This window comes from Thunnus maccoyii, chromosome 5, assembly GCF_910596095.1.
Source record: "Thunnus maccoyii chromosome 5, fThuMac1.1, whole genome shotgun sequence".
Taxonomy (NCBI): domain Eukaryota; kingdom Metazoa; phylum Chordata; class Actinopteri; order Scombriformes; family Scombridae; genus Thunnus; species Thunnus maccoyii.
The window spans coordinates 21,571,984-21,595,430 of NC_056537.1; the positions used below are offsets into that span (position 1 = coordinate 21,571,984).

Here is a 23,447-nt window from a genome sequence, read left to right on the forward strand (position 1 = left end):
CTCCTGATGAAATTTAGACAGCTTAATGGGTAGTTTAGCAATACAGAAATCGCATCTTAACAGAAAATCACCACACTTATCAAATATTTTAGAAGAAATATTAAACCAGAATCCATCATTATTTTGTATGAATTGTTGTAACCATTTTAGTTTTATCATTCCATTCATTGCCTCATGGTGGATCACATTTAAACCCCTTTCTGCTAACGATTTTACCACATCCCCTTCTCTAAGGTCGTATGAACATTTTCTATGTATTTTTTGTATGTGCTTTAATCCCCTCTGTGCATGTGTTGTGGATCTCTCTCCCCCTCTCTCTGGTGATCCTGCTGTGGTGCCTGTGTGTGATGGGCTGCAAGTGAGCTCGGCTGATTGTCAGATTGAATGGTTGTGAGTGTGTAGGTTGTTCCAGGGAGCTGATTGGTTCCAGCCTCCAAACTTGCAGTTTAAAGTTCGGCTTCCCCCCAGCTCCTGCAGGCTCTGTTAACCCACCCTGAAGCTAAATGATTTTAAAGTAAACCTTTAAGGGGCTGCAAATCCTCTGTGGCTGGTGGTTCTTTAGAACTGAAAAGAGGGGAATCTCATCTTTCATGGTGCACCAGCTCACCTGATGAGCAGTGTCTACTAGCCTATCTTATCCATCTTCTGTGCCCATTGCGGTGCAATCTTCTTGAATAGGTTAATCACTGCCTCCCTCGTGTTTTCATTTACTGCTTCTTTCATGCCTTTTACCCTCAGATTCCACTGCCTGCTGTACCTTTCATGTTCACCCGATCTTTCTTTAAGGCCATTGTTTTCTTTATCCAGAAATGCCACTTTTTTTCTAAAGCAGTTGCTTTGCTTTTGCATTCTTTCAGTTCCACTGTATTGAATCCCAGTGCTGTACTCATTGCTTCCACTCAGTCTGTCACGTTGCCAGCAACCCCGATCAGGCAGCTTCTTAGATCAGGCAGCGACAATGCCATTAGAAGTGCCAGGACTTCTCTATAACTGTTGATGTTATAGCAGTTTTGTAACAACCTGCTAATGTACTTTTTTGTTTCTACATGAGAAAACGCAGTGGTCAGAACATTAAAGCCAATTTGGGGACTGGATTGTGATCAAAGGTGATTCCAATGTGCATATTATTCACTATATAGAAATCAAATTGTTAGATATGGAAAAAGAATAAGCTGGATAAATGGACCTTGAAAGACTTTCCATCTTTGTTATATAAATGCGACCAAAAAGAGAAAGATCTCTATTTAACCATATGTCTAACCTTGATTTACATTCCTCCATTTTGTTCCATATATACAAAGTTTCACTTAATTTAGTGTCCTTTGTAACATGCATACCTAAGTATTTGACCGCAGTTTTAATGGAGATACCATATGTGGCCACAAGATGGCAGTTATGTATTGAAAATAATTCACACTTTTTCAAGTTCTGTTGTAAACCAGATGCTTTGGAAAATAAATCTATGATCTGAATAGCCTTTGGAACCTGCTTAACATTTCAAAAACAAAGTTGTGTCATCTGCCAGCTGATTTATGACTATTAGGTTCTCAGAGACACTCAAATGCTTAATATCTGAATATTCGATCAGAATTGAGAGCATTTCCGCTGCAACTAAGAAGAGTAGTGGTGAAATTGGGCAGCCTTGTTTTAAACCTCTGTTAATTGTAAAACAAGGGGAAGTACCACCTGATAAAGATATTGAGCTATTAGTGTCATGATAAAAGCATTTGATTACATTCATGAATTCTCTCCAAAACCACAGAGTTACAATGCCTCAAAAAAGCTTTGTAATGTAAATAAAAAAATAATAATAAATCCATCATCATCATCATCATCATCATCATTTGTATGATCACTATATTCAAGCAAATCTAGGACTAGGCGCACATTGTTATGTATTGATCTACTTCTCATAAATCTTGACTGGGTGTCATTATTTGTGAGAAAGCCCTTCTTTGAGACAATTTGAAAATGTGTGTGTTAGAAGTCTGTAATCAATTTTGAGGAGTGTTATTAGGTGCCAATTATCCAATATTTTGGGATCTTTACCTGGTTTTGGAATGAGAACTATTATACCTTGCCTCATAGTCTGTGGAAGTGGTACATTTTCTATAGTTTCTTTTAGTTTTTCAAATAAAATACTTTTATATGTTCCCAAAAATAGTATTAATAATGATAGGAATAGTAATTGTAAGTAATATTAAACATTAGCTGTGATCTGGGTGAGGAGCACAATCAGGGGTCAAGCACTGCAGTGCTTTCTCTAGATCCTCATGTCAGATCTCTGCCTCACAGTCGTTTCTGAAATCCTCTTTTACTTGAGGAATGAAGTCTTTGATTCTGTCAAAGAAGATTTGTGCTGTATCGGGTGAGAAATCAGAAGAATATAAATTACTACAAAGGAATAAGTTTCATTGGCTATGGAAGTTTCCTATTCTAAATTTCAAAAATTCCCAATATGGAGATATAAGAAGAAAGGCTGTTATCTTCAAAAACTTCAGTAATAATGTCTTTAACCTCCTGACAGTAGATCTCAGAATGTAACAGGCTAGCCTTAAACTTCAAATAACCTTTATTTCACTTGTAAGCATTAGTGGGTTTCAAAGTTAAACTAATAAAACAGTGGTTGGATAAGGGAGCAGTAGATATAGAACAGTCAGTAACAAATTGTTTTATACAGTCAGAAATTAATCAAAAATCAATTCTAGACCTAATTAAGAATGAAAAAAGTAGTGAAATCCTACTACTGTAGTGTGTTTCATGATTTGTTGACGTTGCCTCCCAGGCTGCTGGAAGTCCAGTGCAGCCCCAAAACATAAATATAGACCTGGAAATGTGCAGAATATATCCCCTTTAAGTGTTTTAAAGTTCTTTTTATCCTCCAGTATGGCTTGATTTTGGATTTGGAAATCACCTTGCAGGAAGCCAAAATTATGTTTGAGCCTTTACCTTATGTATGTGATTCATGTTATTGCTCTGTAGTGCAAACAAAATGGCATTATTAAAGCTTTGCAGTATAGAAAAATATAGTATGTGCTCCTTAGCTTAGAATATGAACAGCCTGACTATCAGGTTTTAGCACTTTGCTGTTGGAGTGTGCTGTACAAATAAACTTGCCTTGTCTCGCCTTTGAAAATGACAGATGACAGAACCCCCTCCATGAAAAAACACTTTGGCGGCCAGTGGAGCACGAGGGACAGTTGGAGGGCGTGTCGTGCTATCCGGGAACACCTGTGGTGTAATATCAGCTGAGTCACGCATTAGTTGGAAGGTCATACTGTATTAAGCGCAGCACTATTTCGATCAAAGTTACTAATACTGAAAGCTTCACAGGAGGCGGAACTTTGTTTGTCCCATGGGTCTGTCCTCTTCTTTTTTGTCGAACCAAACTGTGTCGCAACCCACACAGAGAGGATCAACCATCATGAAGCTCCGCACAAAGCAAACTTTCCTTTTTCTAGCGTCTGTTTTATTTCTCTGTGTTGCTGCAGACCTACATGGTGAGTAGGAGAAATATTTCTGGGATCCGGTACATCTTGCATGCACTGCTTCGACGCGCGCAGATTTACTTTAAACTATCTTCTAGATATCTTGTTTAAATGTATATCTTACTTACCTGTTAATTTTGACGAGTGGTAGTGAAGCAGAATCCATATCTTGTTTAAATATTTAAATATCTCTAGGACTCAATCCGTTGTTAACTTGATTTGCTTCCTTACTTATTCGCATTTCCTTGCGCTTTAACCGAGATTACTGAACTTTGACCTACATTGCGGCAATGTTTATAATTGTGTCCAAAGGCAAGCCTATCCCAGATCCCAGGCGCAATGCGAGTTTTAATTATTTAGGCTAATCTTTTCTTTTGCTGGCTTCATTCTGATGCAAGATAATCAGAATATGGTAATGATTTTGGGTGTACTAACAAATATACTCAGAGGTTGTGGTGTAGCCTATTGGGGGCAAGCTCAGACAAAAATGTCAACACACTCATAATCTTATGTCACAGTCATCCTCTGCATTCACTGGCCCCTTTGCAACCTGACCCGCAGAACCAGCTTGAATGAGTGAACAGGCTTGTGTTTCACCACAATTTAACTTGATCCACCAAACAGTCTGCATCAATAATGTATTGAGTACAAAAAGCTGAAGCATTTTCATTGATATTTTTTGATCATTCTATCAAATTCCTCTTCCAATAGCGAAAGATTAATTGGAAAAGAGATGGGTTCCATCACAATTTCTCAGAGCCCAATGTGCCATCTTCAAATTGCTTTTTTTTTTGTCTTACCAACAGACCAAAACCTCAAAATATTAAGTTTCCAGTCGTAAAAACTGAGAGAAGCAGCAATTTCTCACACTTGAGAGGCTGGAACCAGCAAATGTTTAGATTTTTTCCTTGATAAATTACTTAAACAATTAAACTTTTATTGTTTTTATTGTTGATTTTATTTATGTCTATAACTAATCAATTGATTAATTGTTTCAGCACTAATGAGTACTTTAGTTAGTTATACCAACAGCACAGCAAACATTGAAGACTGTACAATTATGTCTTTAACATGAATTGACTTGGCTGAATCCAAATGGAAAGCTGTTGTATTATCACCACTTTCCACTTGTCAGTTGCACACAGGCAATAAACTGGCATTAGCCTCTTTCTGTGTAAGCAACACAACAACTAGAGGTTCCATATTTGGAAGGATTAAGCTTGTATCTGTTACTTAGCTCTAATAGTTATGTTTCCGCAGAATCGTTTTACAATGACTCCACTGTATTGATAAACATGTGTTGTTTTTGCTATATTATGATTGTCCTCATATCCTGACAGCACCTGAAGTCCACACAAAGCTTGGGAGCCTGAGAGGTGAGTATGTGAGTGTAAAGGGGAAAGAGACTGGGGTCCATGCCTACCTGGGTGTCCCATTTGCCAAGCCACCCGTAGGCCCTGCTCTGAGACTGGCTGCACCTCAGCCTGTAGAGGGATGGGAAGGAGTGAGAGACGCCACCCAGCAGCCACCCATGTAAGACATCCATGTGCTCCACTTGTTGGATACTGTACTTGGAAGTATTGTCCTATTTTGTATACATAAGTGTTTCTTTTTTTCAGGTGTATTCAACATAAGCAGTTTACTATAGATCTGCTTGATAAACTCCTAGGCATGTCAGTAGTTCTCCCAGATATTTCAGAAGACTGCCTTTACCTCAACATTTACACTCCTGCAAACAAAGCTCATGATGGCAAGCTCCCAGTAAGAACCCTTTGTTGCAAATTAAGAGTCCATAATATCAATATAAATAATAATTTCTATGTTTACTATCAGGCTGCATTAGGGTAATCTATAACAACAACTTATTACTTGTCAGTAATTCTCACAATCAATTTAACATTTTTATCTTGAGTCTCATCAATTTAATGTAGTTTGATTGAAATTATTACAAGATCGGCTTAGTAATAATAAAGTAAAAATGTCCTTTATGCTTTGTGGAAAATAAGGTCTTTCTTTATCTGACCAGGTCATGGTTTGGATCCACGGTGGAGGGTTTGGTATAGGATCAGCTTCAATATATGATGGCTCGGCCTTGGCTGCTTACCAGGATGTGGTTGTGGTTCTGATCCAATACCGCTTGGGACTTTTGGGCTTTCTTAGGTAAAAAGACTCGAGTTTCTGAGCACAGTTAGAATAAACATAGTATGATTATGTAGACTATAACTGTATTGTCTATCCAGCACGGGAGATGAGCACATATCAGGGAACTTTGGCCTGCTGGACCAGGTAGAAGCCCTGAGGTGGATCCAGCAGCACATTCACAACTTTGGAGGAGACCCTACTTCAGTTACCATATTTGGGGAGTCTGCAGGTGGAGTGAGCGTGTCCCTCCTGGTAAGGATGAAACTGCAGATAAAATATTACAATTATTTCACTGCAAAGTTACCACTGTCCACTGAACCTTTCATATTGTCTGTTGCTTGAATTAACAGCTTCTCTCACCATTGTCTGATGGCCTGTTCCACCAAGCCATTGCTGAGAGTGGCACTGCTGCAATGGATTTAATCATGATAAATGATCCTCTACCAATAACACAGGTTAATCATCTGATTGGTTATTTTTCTGTGCAAACATTCTTCACAGTACAGTATTGAGAATGTCACAACATCTTTCTTTCCTTGAGATGAATCCCTGATATCTGTCCTCAGGTGGTAGCGAATATATCTGGATGTAGCATCGAAAGCACAGAGAAGATTGCTGATTGTTTGAGAAACCTCGATATTGATACAATTGTGACTATTGGGCAGGTGAGATACTGTATGTAAAACCGATATATGCTGATGGGGAATTAGTTGAACACAAGCCTATAATACTTTCTGCAAGACCTCTATGAAATGTTCACTTTCATGTGGCTGTTTTGTCCTCATCTCAACTTTTTCCTCTCAAGGACCACACACTAAGATTTTCTGTGACTGTTGATGGACACTTCCTGACAAAACCTGTGGATGAGCTGTTCCATAAACATGAACTTCTCACTGTACCGTTCATGACTGGTGTTAATAATGATGAAGCGGGTTGGTTACTTGCTGAAGTAAGTGTGAATGCTGAAGTTTTTGCTGACATTTGTGTGACTTAAAGGTTCAGTGTGTAGAATTTAGTGGCATCTAATGGAACAGACTTGGCAGAAATGTTATGTAATGTTCATAAGTATGTTTTAATTAGTGTAGAATCATCTGAAAATAAGAATCATTGTGTTTTCGTTACCTTAGAATAAGCCCTTTATTTTTACAGAGGAAGCGGTTCCTCTTCCACAGAGCCTGCCATGTTACACTGCCATCTTTCTACTAGGGGTGTGCCCGAATCTGAATACATTATTCACAAAAGCACAATTAGTGGGTTTTTTACAAATATTTTTTTCATACAAATATTTTAAAAATGATTTGTTTTCGGGAAGAAAAAAAACATGTCAAATACCAGCGTGAAGGTCGGTTACATCACAATCTCAGTCTCTCTCCTCTGCTCACTGTTAGATCTATCAGCAAGTCTCAGCTAGGCGAGTCATATCCACCTACTACATGACGCACATTTCCTAATTTGGACATCACTCCTGGAGTTGGGGGTGTTCCCCAGAGATAAAGCTGAGCTATTGACACACGCAAAGTGCTCCCAAGAGACTCTCCATAACCTGTTGGTCCCCTTCTCCTTTCCACAAAGTTTGGTTGTAAAAAAAAATAGGCAATAAATGAAAAGTGCAAAGCAATAATCGCCTTTGAAGTTCTTCCCTACACGTTACATGCTGTGCTCTCTCTGTGTTATGGGTGTATAAATAGGTAGAGGTCTGTCTGCAATGAGGTGATGAGTAAAGTTTTAGCTCAGCAGTCAGTGCAGTCATCTATAATCTGAGAGACTTCAGTTCGAGACCTGGTGTGGGGACCTCCTTCGTAAAGTAATTTATTCATGAACACTTATTGTAACACTTAAATTTTCTAAAATTAGAAGTGTAATAAAAACAAAAACAGGATTTTTAAGCCTATTTCCACTTTTATTTGAATACAAACACAATTACAAATAATTTTGCTGCCTCAACAAATATAAATACAAATACCAATACTGGGCTTTCTGCACATCCCTAATTTCTACAGTAGCCCAGAACAGACAAACCACATACTGGCTCTAGAAAGGGCCTTTCTCGTGTTTCGCGGAATTTGTGGCCACGATAGGTTCTCCTACACGCTTGGAGGGGGAAGGTGAGGGGGAGGGGTATTCATTTGGTTGCAATCTGCAACCTCACCACTAGATGCCACTAAACCCCACACACTGGTCCATTAATAGCTTACCAATTTGCAGATGTGCCCATTAAATATGCAATTTTAATCACAGCTGCTTTTCCATTAGTTCTTTGCTCCTCCAAACTGGACTGAGGGAATGGATCGGGAGCAAATTGTGAACATGCTGTCCGCCTTTTACTCTGATGTAAGACAGCCACTGCCTGACGTTACAATATTACTCTGCTTCATCATGCTTAAGCTTCTCTGACATTGTGTTGCTCATTTTCTTAAGCCCAAATATGCAATCATCAGAGATCTGATGGTAGATGAATATATTGGAACTGGTGAAGATCGTGTGAAAAATAGAGAAGGGTTTACTGAGATGCTTGGAGACGCAATGTTCACCATTCCAGCCATTAAAGCTGCAAATGCCCACAGAGGTAAACTTTTAATACAAGATTCTTTTTAAGAACAATTGCTGTCACACACTTTCATAAACAAGATATATCACACCCGTCTGTCTTCTAGATGCAGGTGCCCCTGTATACCTGTATGAGTACCAGCATCCTCCCAAATTTCTGCAGGCAAAAAGGCCAAGCTTTGTTGGGTGTGACCATGGAGACGAACTCTTTACAGTATTAGGATTCTGCTTCACTACCACTCATGTTAAATTAGCAGGTAAGTGCAATATAAAAATCACAATATCAAATCACAATATCAAATGATAATCTCTGGGTTTCGTAGAGTGCAAAGTGTTTGACTAGACTGTCTTATTTTAGATGCATGCCCAGAAGAGGAGGAACAGTTAAGCAGAACCATGATGAGCTACTGGGGCAACTTTGCTCGCACAGGGTAGGAATTCACCTTCATTATAGTTCATAATACACATGGAGATAAGACAAACTTCTTTATAACGTGTGTGTGTGTGTGTGTGTGTTTGTGTGTGTGTGTGTGTGTGTAGGTCTCCTAATGGGGACGGCCTTGTCCACTGGCCAAAGTATGGAGTAGATGAAGAATACCTGGCAATTGGTATAACAGAGCAGGTAATTGGTCAGCACCTGAAGAAGGATCGCTTTGTTTTCCTGACTCAGACAGTTCCAGAGAAGATCCAACAACATATGGAGAAGATGGAGCACAGCGAGCTGTAGAGCTGTCACCTCTCATCTTTCTCTGTTCCATCAACCTTTTTCAATTCCTACATTAAAGAATAGGTTCACATTTATTCAAATCTATCTTAAAACAATAGTCAGGTGCTTGCGTGAACCTTTAAACTGCAAGGTTTTACTTGATGTATCATTCATTTATACTGACCGTTAGAAGATCCATCTCTAACAAGCTTTTAATGTAATTGATGGGGGCCAAATTCACAGTCCTTCTTCTGCCAGAAAATGTATTCAAAAGTTTATCAGAAGCTAATATGAGACTTCAGCCATCCAAATTAGTCAAATCAGGTAGATATCATCCAAAGTTACAGTCCTTTTTTCAAATTCCCCAGTTTTTGATGCAATCCTTCTACTGTAGCTCAGTAAGGAAACCCTGCCCAGGGAAACACAAAGAGGAAACTTTGTACTAAAAAGACTAACTTTGGAAGATATCCACTTACTCATATGGACAACTGAAGCCTCATATAGGCTTCAGGTGAACCTTTGGATACATTTTTGCCAGGAAGGAGGACTGTGGATTTTGGCCCCTATCACTTACATTGAAATCGCATTAGGAAGGGATCTCTAATGGTCAGCATGAGCAGGAGGAATGACTACAGCAAGCAAAAACTCTTTCAGTGTTCATATAGGTATCTCACTGTTGTTTCACGACAGACTAGAAAAACTGTGAACCGAACCTTTAACTGCAAACAAGTCAGCAAGAAGAGATTGTCTTGACATAACTTGACAAGTGCTCAGTTTTAAACAAGCCAGTAAATTTACCAACCAGTCATACCTTTTCACATTCACAAAAATGCATTAGGTTGACTTTAAAACATGGAATAACGTCAACAATATACCAAGGTATATCAGTAGAAAATGCAGATACCCAGTGCAACAGAAGTGAATGCAATTGTTGGAATAAATCATAGACTGTATAATGAAATGATATGTACACATGAGCACTATGTCTGTCGGTACGATAGTCACCCTTGCCCTCATTATAAGCAGAGAACACTGACAGACATACATCGTGAAGTACATTTAAACTGTGATACAACCGCTTAGCTTAGAAAAAAGTGAGTGAACTACATAGTCAGTGACTACAAATTTTTTTGAACTGAACAAAGTGATTTGTAATTTCCACCTCCGTAAATAATATTAACTAATCAGAAATTAGTTTCATCCTTGTGTGAAAGAGTTTCCAAATGACTGTAGTACTTCAACAATATTTTAAATTGAATTTGAACACAAAATGTTGACGTGACTTATATTATTGCTGTTGTCACAGCCTGAAACTACAGGTTAATTTTTATGTTTTAGTTTGTTTTATAAAAAAGGTTGGCTTTGTCCCATGATTATAAAAAAGCAACAACTGAAAATCTGAGTTGAAAATGTAACGTGACATCATATTTCCTGCTACAGAGCTGTAAAAATATGTGGTGAAACTTCCTTGTGTGTTTCATCATATTTGAATAAAAGTGATGTATTCTTACATTTCAACATATCACATTGCATTGTTTTTAACACAGGATTGAACTGATTGAACTTAAATGAGTGTGCTTGTGTGTGTGTGTGTGTGTGTGTGTGTGTGTGTGTGTGTGTGTGGTGGCAGCTGGGGGAATACAAAATTAAAGGGGTGAATACTTTTTATAACCACCATCCTGTATATTGGCCATCAAGTTAAAAGTATATCGTCTCACAAGTGTGTGTATGGGACAGACAGGAGGAGGACCCAAATGCAGACACCGAGGGCAGGTTGAATGAAAAGGGCTTTAATAAAGAAATCGAAAAGACAGGCTTACAGGTCGGTAACAGCAGATAGCCCAAAACAAGCAACAAGTCCAAAGGGGCAAGTCAGGCAGGCAGGCAGGTCATAAACAGGCCAACCACAGGAACGGCAGGAACAGGTTCAGGAACAGGGTGGCTAGAATAATGAATAATAGGAATGGATGACCGAGGAAAGTACAGGGGAGCTATGAAGGAATGGGCAGCAGATGCAGACAATTGGGGGCATCTGGTGGACAAGTAGAGAATGGCAAATGCCTAAGAAGAGAGAGTGGGGCTGAAGGCAGGCACACAGGCAGAAAGGACAAGGGAAAAACACATGACAGAGGCAGGAATCGTGACAATATCCGTGGTTGGTATTTTAGTGAGTACTTGTAAAATGTAGAGGCCTAAATATAAATGTGTCCTTGAAGTGCATCTTAAACCATATATATCCCTACTTTGTTGTATCCACAATTTAAATGTCTCCTGTAAATGAATTGGATTCTATTTTTTTTTTTTTTTTTTTTTTTTGTAAATCTTTTTTATTAGATTTTACATTTTTTTATACAGAACACACTCAACATAACCTGAGCCACGGAGGCTCTCTGAACCATAGTAACCCCATTATCTCTTCCCACCCATTAAAGAATATAAAATAATAATAATAATAATAACAATAATAATAATAATAATGAAATTAATTACATAAATAAATAATAAAATGGAAAAGGCTAGACAGATACATAAAACCAATGTGCAAAGTACATCTACACATGTAATCCACATACTTTTTAAAAAAAGAGGGGGGGTGGCATCTAATCACTTTGGATAATAGCTCCAGCTAAATACTCTATGAAGGGCCGCCAGGTTTTGTCAAAGACAGTACCAGAACTCACCAGTGAGAATCTAATCTTCTCAAGTTTGATATGAGATAGGACCTCCCTAAGCCAGCTATTATGTGAAGGGGGAAGCACGTGTTTCCACTTTAACAAAATAAGGCGTCTGGCCAATAGGGTTGAGAAAGCCAGTACGCAATGCTTTGTCACAGGGAGATTAGGTATTGTAGATGGGGGAGACCCAAACAGTGCAGTGCAAGGTTGCAAGAGTGTCAAAAACTTGGCGCCAGAAGCTAGTGAGGGCCAGACAGGACCAGAACATGTGCGCATGATTGGCAGGTGACTGCTTACATCTATTGCAACTGTCACTGGTGCCAGGGTAAATTTTCGCCAATCGAACATTTGTGAAGTGCACTCTGAAAAGAACCTTGCATTGTAACAAGCTGTGTCGAGCACAAATGGAGGATGAGTGAACTAGTCTAAGAATTTGATCCCACCTGCTGTCTCATATTGGTACCATTAACTCCTCCTCCCAGGTCAGTTTCAGGTGTGTCGTCTGGTCAGAATTAAGAGAGTCAATGGAGTTGTATATCACAGAGATGGAGCGTCTCTGGGCTGGTTAGGGAGAGAGGGAGAGCAGATCAGCGATTCATATCAAGTTTACATTTCTCTACGAGAAGGTGAAAATTTCTATGGAATAAATCCCCAAAAGAAGCAGTGATGAATATGCCTAGGTATCTGAACTCCTCTGAAACAGTTCTGAATGGAAAAGAAGAAAGTGGTATCTTCCTAGACAGGTGGTTGATAGGAAGAAGTTCACTTTTATTAAAATTTAATTTATAACCAGAGTATTTGCCGAATTGGATAATGATGTCTGTAATAACAGGGATGGACGAGACAGGGTTCGATACATATAATAATGAATCGTCTGCGTACAGGGACAATTTGTGGGTAACATCATTCCTAGTGATGCCTTCCACTCCCCCCTCATCACGAAGTCAAATGGCTAGCAGCTCTACAGCTAGAGCAAATAGGAGGGGGGAGAGGGGGCATCCCTGTCTGGTGCCCCGGTGAAGGGTGAAGGAGGGTGACCTCACTCCATTTGTAATGATATGGGCAGTTGGGGAATTGCAGAGCAGTCAAATCCATGCAATAAAGTCAGAGCTGAAGCCGAATTTTGACAGGATATAGTAAAGGTACTCCCACTCTACCCTGTCAAACGCTTTCTCGGCATCTAAAGAAATTACCACTTCCGGCGTGTCAGGGTTGGGGGAGCCAATAATTTTGAGAAGTCTTCTGGTGTTAAATGAGGAGTTTCTTCCAGCCATGAACTCAGTCTGATCTGTGGAAATCAGGGCAGGAAGGACCTGCTGCAAGCGTGTGGCAAGGACCTTCGTGAGAATCTTTTGGTCTATGTTTAAAAGTGAAATGGGCCTATAATTGCTGCATTCAAGGGGGTCCTTGTCTTTTTTTAATAAAAGAGAAATGTTAGCCTCAGATAGGGTTGGGGGTAGTTTGCCGCAAGTGAAGGACTCATTATAGACATTGACCAAGTGAGGAGCTATCAGATTTGAGTATGTTTTGTAGAATTCTACAACAAACCCATCCAGGCCAGGTATGTGCCATTTTGAAGCTGTCCAATTGCCTCCTGCGCCTCTGACAGTGAGATTGATGTACCTAATTTGACAGCCAAATCGTTATCAACTTTGGGGTATATAAATACGTCTAGTGGGTTGTGGCCTTTCCAATTTTCAGGCGAGTACTCTGAGGTGTACAGGTCTGAATAGAAATTTGAGAACACCTCATTTATTGAATTGGGGTCAGTGACCACTGTCCCTGATAGTGATTTTATTCTGGGGATCAGTCTTGAGGCAGCTGCAGTCCTAGCCTGATGGGCAAGAAGTTTCCCTGCTTTATCTTCCATTTCAAAATAATGTTGTCTTGTTTTTAGCAATTTTGCCTCCACTTTGGATGTTGACAAAAGGTCAAACTCGAAATTGGAATTTAAGACATTGGTCATAAAAAATGGGAGTGGGGGTGGTGGCATATTGTGTGTCAATCCTCAATAGTTGATCAGAGAGCCAGCCCCTCCTCTCCATGTCCGCCTTTTTCTGTCGAGAGGCAAACGAGATGTTCTGTCCTCTCAGATGAGCTTTACATGCCTCCCACAGGGTGCCTTTCATGACATCTGAGGTGTCGTTTAACTGCAAGAAGTGGGTAATTTCTTCCTGAAAGAACTTTTTGAAATGAAGATTGTTAAGTAAAAAGTTTCCATTGAATGTGCGGGGGCCTACGGTTTGGGAAGTTTATTATAACTGATGTAGGAGCATGGTCCGAGATCACTATACTGTGGTACTCGCTAGTGTTAACCCAGTGCAGTAGCCTATTATCAACAAGGAAAAAAATCAATCCTAGAGTATGTCCGGTGAATGTGGGAGAAGAAAGAAAAGGCTTTGGTAGATGGATTAAGATATCGCCATGGGTCACTTAGGCCAAGCCGATCTGCGAAAGATTTCAATGTGGTAGCAGTTAGACAGAGCGAATGGCCTAGAGGAGGACCTGTCTAAGGCAGGATCCTGAATAAGGTTGAAATTGCCGCCGATGATGGGATAGTGGCTGTCCACATCAGGGAGGGAAGAAAAAAGGTGCATTATGAATTTGTCATCACCCCACACAGGGGCGTAGGTACTCACTAAAATAAGTGGGATGTCGAAAAGTCTTCCTGATACAGCCACAAAACACCCATTTGGGTCCTCAATTAATTTTGTGGGTTCAAATGTTACATTTTTACTGACAATGATAGCTGCCCCTCGTGCCCTCATGGAAAATTTAGAATAGAATACATGACTCATCCAAGGTCTTTTAATACATGAAATCTCAGGAGTCTTAAGATGAGTTTCCTGAAGAAAATAGATATCCGCTCTGAGTTGTTTCAAATGTGAAATCACCTTGTTCCTCTTAATAACTCCATTGACTCCCCTAACATTCCATGATCCAAACAGGCAGCCCTGGTTTCGAGGTGTAAGTGTGCTATACATTACTCACCCCTTTTTGGGGGGAGGGGGGGCAGGGAAAACAAAAATAATAATAAAAAAAAACCCAACAATAAACAAAAAAAAAAGAAAACACAACAACAAACCAACCCATTAACACCTGTAAAACCCCTGTATAGCTTCCAGTTTTTATACTCACCAATCCCATAATGTCCCTGTTCCCGCAGGATAAAATTACCCTTACAGCTCCGTCCTTCCGAATCAATGTTCTTGGTTTTAAGCTTGGCGGAGGTCTCAGATAAGGCGGAGCATGACACTTCAAGAGCCTGGATACGTTCTTCGGTTAAATTAGCATTGGTCTCCAGGCTCGTTATTCTTTCACCGAAGTCAGTTATTGTGGCCTGAACTGTGTCAAATTTAGCTTCAAGAGCGGCAAACGCTGACCTGAGTTCAACCGACAGTGCCACCACTATGGACTGGCGGTGTTCCTCCAGCAGGCTAGTAAGAGCTGGCATGCTAATTTGGCTAGCCGTAATGAGTGAATCATCTCTTTTGGTGTCTTTTTCCTTTGCAAGTCTGGTACCGGAGAACATTGCATGTGCTGAAATATATTACTCATTGTTACCAAAGCGTTGGGTCGAAGTCGGGTTAGAAAAAGTTGTGTTTTATCAGGTCAGCGCGGGAGAGCGCAGTGCATGCGTCTACTCCATGGCTCCTCTCCACCGGAAGTCTCTGCATCTTGGATTCTAATATTAAACAATATTTTGAAGATATTGTGTGACATTTTTTCTATTCCTTCATGGAGTTTTTATGTCTCTCTGACTCATATTCTCATGAACCTTTTACAACAAAAAACAACTTAAATATTACCATACAGTTCTTACAAAGTGTACAAATCAAGAATCTTGTATGTTTCACTTGTACATGAAAAATCACTTTCATGACATGACAGCCTTTGGGGCTGTGAGAAGGGATGATTGAGATGTGCATGTAGTTCAGGAAAAGGTACTACATAGCAATTAAATTCCAATCCTTTTTTGACTCAGTATATTTGTTAGAGCAGGCAAGCCAAGGGATTTAACCAACTAATGGACAACTAAACATAGAAACAATCATGTTAATTAATCAACCAGATATACAAGTAAACTGTGTCATTGTGAAATTGAAATTGACTATATGGTTATATGTGTTTAATTTATATGCTTCTGTAAGTTTTCTTTTCTACTGAGGTTTCAACTTCTACCTCTATGGGTCTTGGACCTGTTAACCCTACACACAAACCCTTGACCAATAACTAAATGCAAATTTAAGCCTAACTATATGGTTTGGAGGGTCAGTCACACTAGGCCAATCGGCCTGGTGCATGGGGGCCTTTGACCATACAGAGAGGCTCCTGGACAGAGAGGCAATAAGCATTTGAAAGGATGGATGGATGGATAGGATGGATGGACGGACGGCACCCCGCTGTCTGTGAGACATAGTGACAGTTAAATTTTAAATCCATTACATTGATGTTTGCTCATTTAGCCTAGAATATGAACAGACAAGTTCATTATGTTTTAGCCTTTCAGAAAGACCCATGAATGAATCCCTCTGTAAGAAAATACTGTTTTACTGTTTTTTGTTTATGTTCCCACATTTTTACTGGTGTTTTTATGTTCTATATTGAATTGATTCCTCTTTGTTGTTATACAGGTAGTTGTTAGAAGCAATTTGACCCGGAGTGATGATGTGTTTATCAATGATGAATACTCTCTCCAATGTGAGTGAATACAGGTATATATTACTTTTATGGTCAAGTTCTCCAGGGAAATGAGCCATGTGTGGTATAGAGCCAACGTGCAACACCTCTCTCTGCATAATCAGGCTGGACCTGATCTAGCCGAACACTATGGTTGACATGTTCAAAGCCACCCTCTACTTTCTGAGGCTTCTGGTCTCCTCACCTTCATCGTAGATGGGGTGCATCATGGCATCTTTACCAGCCAGAGGGCTTCGATCCATGACACCCTAGATAGACATTGATGACACCCAAGATCATGTTGCCAGGTCCTAGTGGTTCAGCACCCAAAACCTCCATAGTGGGCGCTGCAAGGTGGAGCTGAAATCAGAGGCATGCCCAAAGGGCACCTTCTCCATTGGCCAGGGGTTGTGGCAGTTGTGATGACATTCTGTCTCCGCAACGCACTGGCCATCTTCAACGTCCCCATGGGGAGCATCCCAGCTGGCAAACCTACAGGCCACTTTTAGGTTGGTTTTCAGCTGGGACTATTTCCACAGCGTCCACAGCTGTGGGAGATGAACAAACTGACCAGGCAGGCAGGCCCTAATGGACCCCTGTACCTGACAGAAGTGGGCCTACAACTCTTGCCTGCTAAGGATGGGACTTTACCACAGGGACTTGGGAGTGGGTCTACAGCCCAGAGAGAAAGAAGGATCTTGGAACTTGATTTAGCACCACCTCCTGAAGGCTGCCAAAATTTAGCTCCCAGAACCTGTCTCCAAAGCAGACGGATGACAGTACCTGGGACAAGGTCTACAAGTTCAGCTACGGGTTGTTAAGTCCCAGTAATGGAAAAACACCAATAAATTGCTGGAGACAGGTAACCACTTCAGTGGGGTTTTTTTGTTGACCCAGGGGTAGGTGTGTGTGAAAAGTGTGTGCGGGATATCACCAGGGCAACTCATTGACAAAAAATTTAATTGTATTCGTGTTCCCACATTTTACTGGTGTAATTGTATAATCTTTATCAGTTCTACATAGTTTCCATGAACTGTACAGTTTGTCACTAGAAGTGAATGCAGTTTGACTGTGAGTGAAGTTGTATACACTCCCCAGTGTGAGACCACAGTTATTACAAGGCTAATGGTAAGTCGGCACTGCCTGCAGCTGAGAGCCCACACTTATCACAATACACTGAGCTATGGAGTCCAGAGGGCAGAAGGTAATCAGGAGGGGGAGCATCTGCTCAGAGGTCAACTGTTGCTGTGGTGTAACTGCATATTGCATGGAAAATCACGTCATATCCTGCAGGTAATATTAACCTTAGCACTGTCCCTGTCAGAGTCATAAAGGGAAAAGCTTCATAGCAGGCAGCATTTTATCATTTTGTTTTTCCAAAGGAGTGCTGCAATCCGCAGACATGCCAGTCATGAAGTTTCAGGATTATCAAACTCTTTTCTTTCTATTGTCTGTTTTATTCATGCATGTTGCTGCAGACCTTCATGGTAAGTAGGAGAAACCTGATTTCAATAAACAATTACACCAATAAAAATGTATATGTATGTATATATATGTATGTTTTAGATATTGTGCCTTCAGTGTTAGTTATAATGAAAAATTCAAGATATCTTGCTTACATGTATCTGTCATAGGATTGTGATCGAATCCATTATTAACTTTTTGTGCTTCCTCAACCCTTCATATTTTATTATGCTTAGCTAGAGATGACCTTTAACTCAAATACTGCCTGATTGTGAAAGCCTATCCCTAAGAGCCAAGCAGGATGAAGGCAAACGTTTCTTTTGCTGCTTTCATGGTGATGCAGGATAGCCAAAATATAAAAATGACACTGTGCCAGTTTGTGTCAAATTGGATGATTTCTGTTCTACCCGATGCTCTAAAGGGGAGATCAACAGAACCAAGGTGTCAAGAAAGGGTTGCTACCCTAACTATACAGTAGTTACGCACATGTGAGGTTGTCATACCAACAGCATGGCAAACATTGGAGAAGACTGGGAAAAATACATCTTTCACATCAGCCATGCATGAATCCAAATTGAAAGTTATTATTTTACACTTTACACTACAGAGGAGTTAAGGTTTTGACCTGAATGATCTTTGCACATATTCCCAACAAGCAATAACCTATGTCAGTGTAGACATTAGTGACACAAGAAGATTTTTTTCCCCAGGGTTTGCCCAATAAAATTAATTTTACAATCATTGTTTTAATAAATTGTAATGTTTTTGTTATATTTTTTTCTTTGTTTGCTACATAATATTTATATCCTGACAGCACCTGAAGTCCACACAAAGCTTGGGAGCCTGAGAGGTGAGTATGTGAGTGTAAAGGGGAAAGAGACTGGGGTCCATGCCTACCTGGGTGTCCCATTTGCCAAGCCACCCATAGGCCCTGTTCTGAGACTGGCTGCACCTCAGCCTGTAGAGGGATGGGAAGGAGTGAGAGACGCCACCCAGCAGCCACCCATGTAAGACATCCATGTGCTCCACTTGTTGGATACTGTGCTTGGAAGTATTATCCTATTTTGTATACATAAGTGTTTCTTTTTTTCAGGTGTATTCAACATAAGCAGCTTACTATAGATCTGCTTGATAAAAACGGTGGCATGTCAGTAGTTCTCCCAGATATTTCAGAAGACTGCCTTTACCTCAACATTTACACTCCTGCAAACAAAGCTCATGATGGCAAGCTCCCAGTAAGAACCCTTTGTTGCAAATTAAGAGTCCATAATATCAATATAAATAATAATTTCTTTGTTTACTATCAGGCTGCATTAGGGTAATCTATAACAACAACTTATTACTTGTCTGTAATTCTCACAATCAATTTAACATTTTTATCTTGAGTCTCATCAATTTAATGTAGTTTGATTGAAATTATTACAAGATCAGCTTAGTAATAATAAAGTAAAAATGTCCTTTATGCTTTGTGGAAAATACCAAGGTCTTTCTTTATCTGACCAGGTCATGGTTTGGATCCACGGTGGAGGGTTTGTTGTAGGATCAGCTTCAATATATGATGGCTCGGCCTTGGCTGCTTACCAGGATGTGGTTGTGGTTCTGATCCAATACCGCTTGGGACTTTTGGGCTTTCTTAGGTAAAAAGACTCGAGTTTCTGAGCACAGTTAGAATAAACATAGTATGATTATGTAGACTATAACTGTATTGTCTATCCAGCACGGGAGATGAGCACATATCAGGGAACTTTGGCCTGCTGGACCAGGTAGAAGCCCTGAGGTGGATCCAGCAGCACATTCACAACTTTGGAGGAGACCCTACTTCAGTTACCATATTTGGGGAGTCTGCAGGTGGAGTGAGCGTGTCTCTCCTGGTAAGGATGAAACTGCAGATAAAGTATCACAATTATTTCACTGCAAAGTTACCACTGTCCACTGAACCTTTCATATTGTCTGTTGCTTGAATTAACAGCTTCTCTCAGCATTGTCTGATGGCCTGTTCCACCAAGCCATTGCTGAGAGTGGCACTGCTGCAATGGATTTAATCATGATAAATGATCCTCTACCAATAACACAGGTTAATCATCTGATTGGTTATTTTTCTGTGCAAACATTCTTCACAGTACAGTATTGAGAATGTCACAACATCTTTCTTTCCTTGAGATGAATCCCTGATATCTGTCCTCAGGTAGTAGCGAATATATCTGGATGTAGCATCGAAAGCACAGAGAAGATTGCTGATTGTTTGAGAAACCTCGATATTGATACTATTGTGACTATTGGGCAGGTGAGATACTGTATGTAAAACCAATATATGCTGATGGGGAATTAGTTGAACACAAGCCTATAATACTTTCTGCAAGACCTCTATGAAATGTTCACTTTCATGTGGCTGTTTTGTCCTCATCTCAACTTTTTCCTCTCAAGGATGAAACACTAAGATTTTCTATGACTGTTGATGGACACTTCCTGACAAAACCCGTGGATGAGCTGTTCCATAAACATGAACTTCTCACTGTACCGTTCATGACTGGTGTTAATAATGATGAAGTGGGCTGGTTACTTGCTGAAGTAAGTGTGAATGCTGAAGTTTTTGCTGACATTTGTGTGACTTAAAGGTTCAGTGTGTAGAATTTAGTGGCATCTAATGGAACAGACTTGGCAGAAATGTAATGTAATGTTCATAAGTATGTTTTAATTAGTGTAGAATCATCTGAAAATAAGAATCATTGTGTTTTCGTTACCTTAGAATAAGCCCTTTATTTTTACAGAGGAAGTGGTTCCTCTTCCACAGAGCCTGCCATGTTACACTGCCATCTTTCTACTAGGGGTGTGCCCAAATCTGAATACATTATTTGCAAAAGCACAATTAGTGGGTTTTTTACAAATATTTTTTTCATACAAATATTTTAAAAATGATTTGTTTTCGGGAAGAAAAAAAACATGTCAAATACCAGCGTGAAGGTCGGTTACATCACAATCTCAGTCTCTCTCCTCTGCTCACTGTTAGATCTATCAGCAAGTCTCAACTAGGCGAGTCACATCCACCTACTACATGACGCACATTTCCTAATTTGGACATCACTCCTGGAGTTGGGGGTGTTCCCCAGAGATAAAGCTGAGCTATTGACACATGCAAAGTGCTCCCAAGAGACTCTCCATAACCTGTTGGTCCCCTTCTCCTTTCCACAAAGTTTGGTTGTAAAAAAAATAGGCAATAAATGAAAAGTGCAAAGCAATAATCACCTTTGAAGTTCTTCCCTACATGTTACATGCTGTGCTCTCTCTGTGTTATGGGTGTATAAATAGGTAGAGGTCTGTCTGCAATGAGGTGATGAGTAAAGTTTTAGCTCAGCAGTCAGTGCAGTCATCTATAATCTGAGAGACTTCAGTTCGAGACCTGGTGTGGGGACCTCCTTCGTAAAGTAATGTATTCATGAACACTTATTGTAACACTTTAGAAGAACACAATTAGAAGTGTAATAAAAACAAAAACAGGATTTTTAAGCCTATTTCCACTTTTATTTGAATACAAACACAATTACAAATAATTTTGCTGCCTCAACAAATATAGATACAAACACCAATACTAGGCTTTCTGCACATCCCTAATTTCTACAGTAGCTCAGAACAGACAAACCACATACTGGCTCTAGAAAGGGCCTTTCTCGTGTTTCGTGGAATTTGTGGCCACGATAGGTTCTCCTACACGCTTGGAGGGGGAAGGTGAGGGGGAGGGGTATTCATTTGGTTGCAATCTGCAACCTCACCAATAGATGCCACTAAACCCCACACACTGGTCCATTAATAGCTTACCAATTTGCAGATGTGCCCATTAAATATGCAATTTTAATCACAGCTGCTTCTTCCATTAGTTCTTTGCTCCTCCAAACTGGACTGAGGGAATGGATCGGGAGCAAGTTGTGAACATGCTGTCCATCTTTTACTCTGATGTAAGACAGCCACTGCCTGACGTTACAATATTACTCTGCTTCATCATGCTTAAGCTTCTCTGACATTGTGTTGCTCATTTTCTCAAGCCCAAATATGCAATCATCAGAGATCTGATGGTAGATGAATATATTGGAACTGGTGAAGATCGTGTGAAAAATAGAGAAGGGTTTACTGAGATGCTTGGAGACACATTGTTCACCATTCCAGCCATTAAAGCTGCAAATGCCCACAGAGGTAAACTTTAATTTAATACAAGAATATGCAAATCTATTTAAGAAAAATTACTATCACACACTTTCATAAACAAGACATATCACACCTGTTCGTCTTCTAGATGCAGGCGCCCCTGTATACCTGTATGAGTACCAGCATCCTCCCAAATTTCTGCAGGCAAAAAGGCCAAGCTTTGTTGGGTGTGACCATGGAGACGAACTCTTTACAGTATTAGGATTCTGCTTCACTACCACTCATGTTAAATTAGTAGGTAAGTGCAATATAAAAATCACCATATCAAATGATAATCTGAGATCTGGGTTTTCTCTGGGTTTCGTAGAGTGCAAAGTGTTTGACTAGACTGTCTTATTTTAGATGCATGCCCAGAAGAGGAGGAACAGTTAAGCAGAACCATGATGAGCTACTGGGGCAACTTTGCTCGCACAGGGTAGGAATTCACCTTCATTATAGTTCATAATACACATGGAGATAAGACAAACTTCTTTATAACGTGTGTGTGTGTGTGTGTGTGTGTAGGTCTCCTAATGGGGACGGCCTTGTCCACTGGCCTAAGTATGGAGTAGATGAAGAATACCTGGCAATTGGTATAACAGAGCAGGTAATTGGACAGCACCTGAAGAAGGATCGCTTTGTCTTCCTGACTCAGACTCTCCCAGAGAAGATCCAACAACATATGGAGAAGATGGAGCACAGCGAGCTGTAGAGCTGTCACCTCTCATCTTTCTCTGTTCCATCAGTCATTCATTAAATACAAACAAGTCTGACAAAAATGCATTTACTTACTGTGAGATATTTACTAATTGGATTTGATAATAATAACAATATTTTTGAAAAAATTGAAATTTGGAGAGGAGATAAGTTTTAAGTTGGGTGAATATTTTTCCACTTTGTATATTGAAGCAGTTTGAATCCAAGGAAAAGTATTTTCGGGAAATACTTTTATAAAATCTAATAGCATAAAGGAACGGTGTGTATTTGTACGGTAACTTAAATCATGGGATACACCTACTGTGTTTGTATGAAGTGGATCTAATATAAAATAAAAATCCTTTTAAGATGTTATGTGACATGTTTTACTATTCACTTACATTATTTAACGCCCCCATTCACACACATTGTGTTTCCTATCTCATGGGACTGGTGTAGATACACTGGTTAGCACCTGAAGAGGGGATGGATTTAAGGTGAAATTTAAGAAAGATGTAATTGGTGTTGTGTGAGGTGTTACATTTTCACATTTACTTATATGAAAATATATATATTATAATCAAAATTCAACTGCGGCACTAAAGTAAAACAGCAATGGAGGGGGGATATCCTTTTAGATGCTTCAGAAATATTTTTTGCATTATAGCAAGGTGAAATATTCACAAATTAATAAACACAGAAGAATAAACAGATTCCACAAAATTTTCTTTTCAGTTTTTTATTTTTTTATTACTGAGAAGAGCGCTTAAGCTGAAAAGCTCCCTGAAGTCTGATGTGAGCAGTTCAATAGGTCAAACTTTGTTTTTCACAAAATCAGGCCTATGGCATTGAAAGTAGTCCAAAGCAACACTT

General features: G+C 39.8%; 2 protein-coding genes across 2 annotated transcripts; both read left to right on the forward strand.

Moving 5' to 3' along the window:
- The first annotated feature begins 3,180 nt into the window (after window positions 1–3,180).
- Window positions 3,181–10,384, forward strand: LOC121897063 (cocaine esterase-like). The gene is made up of 13 exons (XM_042411331.1): window positions 3,181–3,500; window positions 4,829–5,021; window positions 5,108–5,249; window positions 5,515–5,648; window positions 5,729–5,882; window positions 5,981–6,085; window positions 6,197–6,295; window positions 6,436–6,579; window positions 7,884–7,961; window positions 8,049–8,196; window positions 8,285–8,434; window positions 8,536–8,608; window positions 8,718–10,384. Exons 1-13 carry the CDS (start codon window positions 3,356–3,358, stop codon window positions 8,902–8,904), a joined length of 1,752 nt encoding a protein of 583 aa, XP_042267265.1. The 5' UTR covers window positions 3,181–3,355; the 3' UTR covers window positions 8,905–10,384.
- A 7,166-nt stretch (window positions 10,385–17,550) lies between these two features.
- LOC121897065 (cocaine esterase-like) lies at window positions 17,551–22,922 on the forward strand. The gene is made up of 13 exons (XM_042411333.1): window positions 17,551–17,725; window positions 18,517–18,709; window positions 18,796–18,937; window positions 19,206–19,339; window positions 19,420–19,573; window positions 19,672–19,776; window positions 19,888–19,986; window positions 20,127–20,270; window positions 21,575–21,652; window positions 21,740–21,887; window positions 21,988–22,137; window positions 22,242–22,314; window positions 22,404–22,922. Exons 1-13 carry the CDS (start codon window positions 17,641–17,643, stop codon window positions 22,588–22,590), a joined length of 1,692 nt encoding a protein of 563 aa, XP_042267267.1. The 5' UTR covers window positions 17,551–17,640; the 3' UTR covers window positions 22,591–22,922.
- The last annotated feature ends 525 nt before the right edge of the window (window positions 22,923–23,447 follow it).

What these genes read in the sequence shown, in the direction of transcription:
- LOC121897065 (XM_042411333.1), top strand. Translation starts at nt 17,641, where the DNA reads ATGCCAGTCATGAAGTTTCAGGATTATCAAACTCTTTTCTTTCTATTG. An exon ending in AGCTGCAAATGCCCACAGAG is followed by an intron (nt 21,888 to 21,987) that starts GTAAACTTTAAT and finishes TTCGTCTTCTAG; the next exon opens with ATGCAGGCGCCCCTGTATAC. An exon ending in GGCAACTTTGCTCGCACAGG is followed by an intron (nt 22,315 to 22,403) that starts GTAGGAATTCAC and finishes GTGTGTGTGTAG; the next exon opens with GTCTCCTAATGGGGACGGCC.
- LOC121897063 (XM_042411331.1), top strand. Translation starts at nt 3,356, where the DNA reads ATGGGTCTGTCCTCTTCTTTTTTGTCGAACCAAACTGTGTCGCAACCC. An exon ending in AGCTGCAAATGCCCACAGAG is followed by an intron (nt 8,197 to 8,284) that starts GTAAACTTTTAA and finishes TCTGTCTTCTAG; the next exon opens with ATGCAGGTGCCCCTGTATAC. An exon ending in CACTCATGTTAAATTAGCAG is followed by an intron (nt 8,435 to 8,535) that starts GTAAGTGCAATA and finishes GTCTTATTTTAG; the next exon opens with ATGCATGCCCAGAAGAGGAG.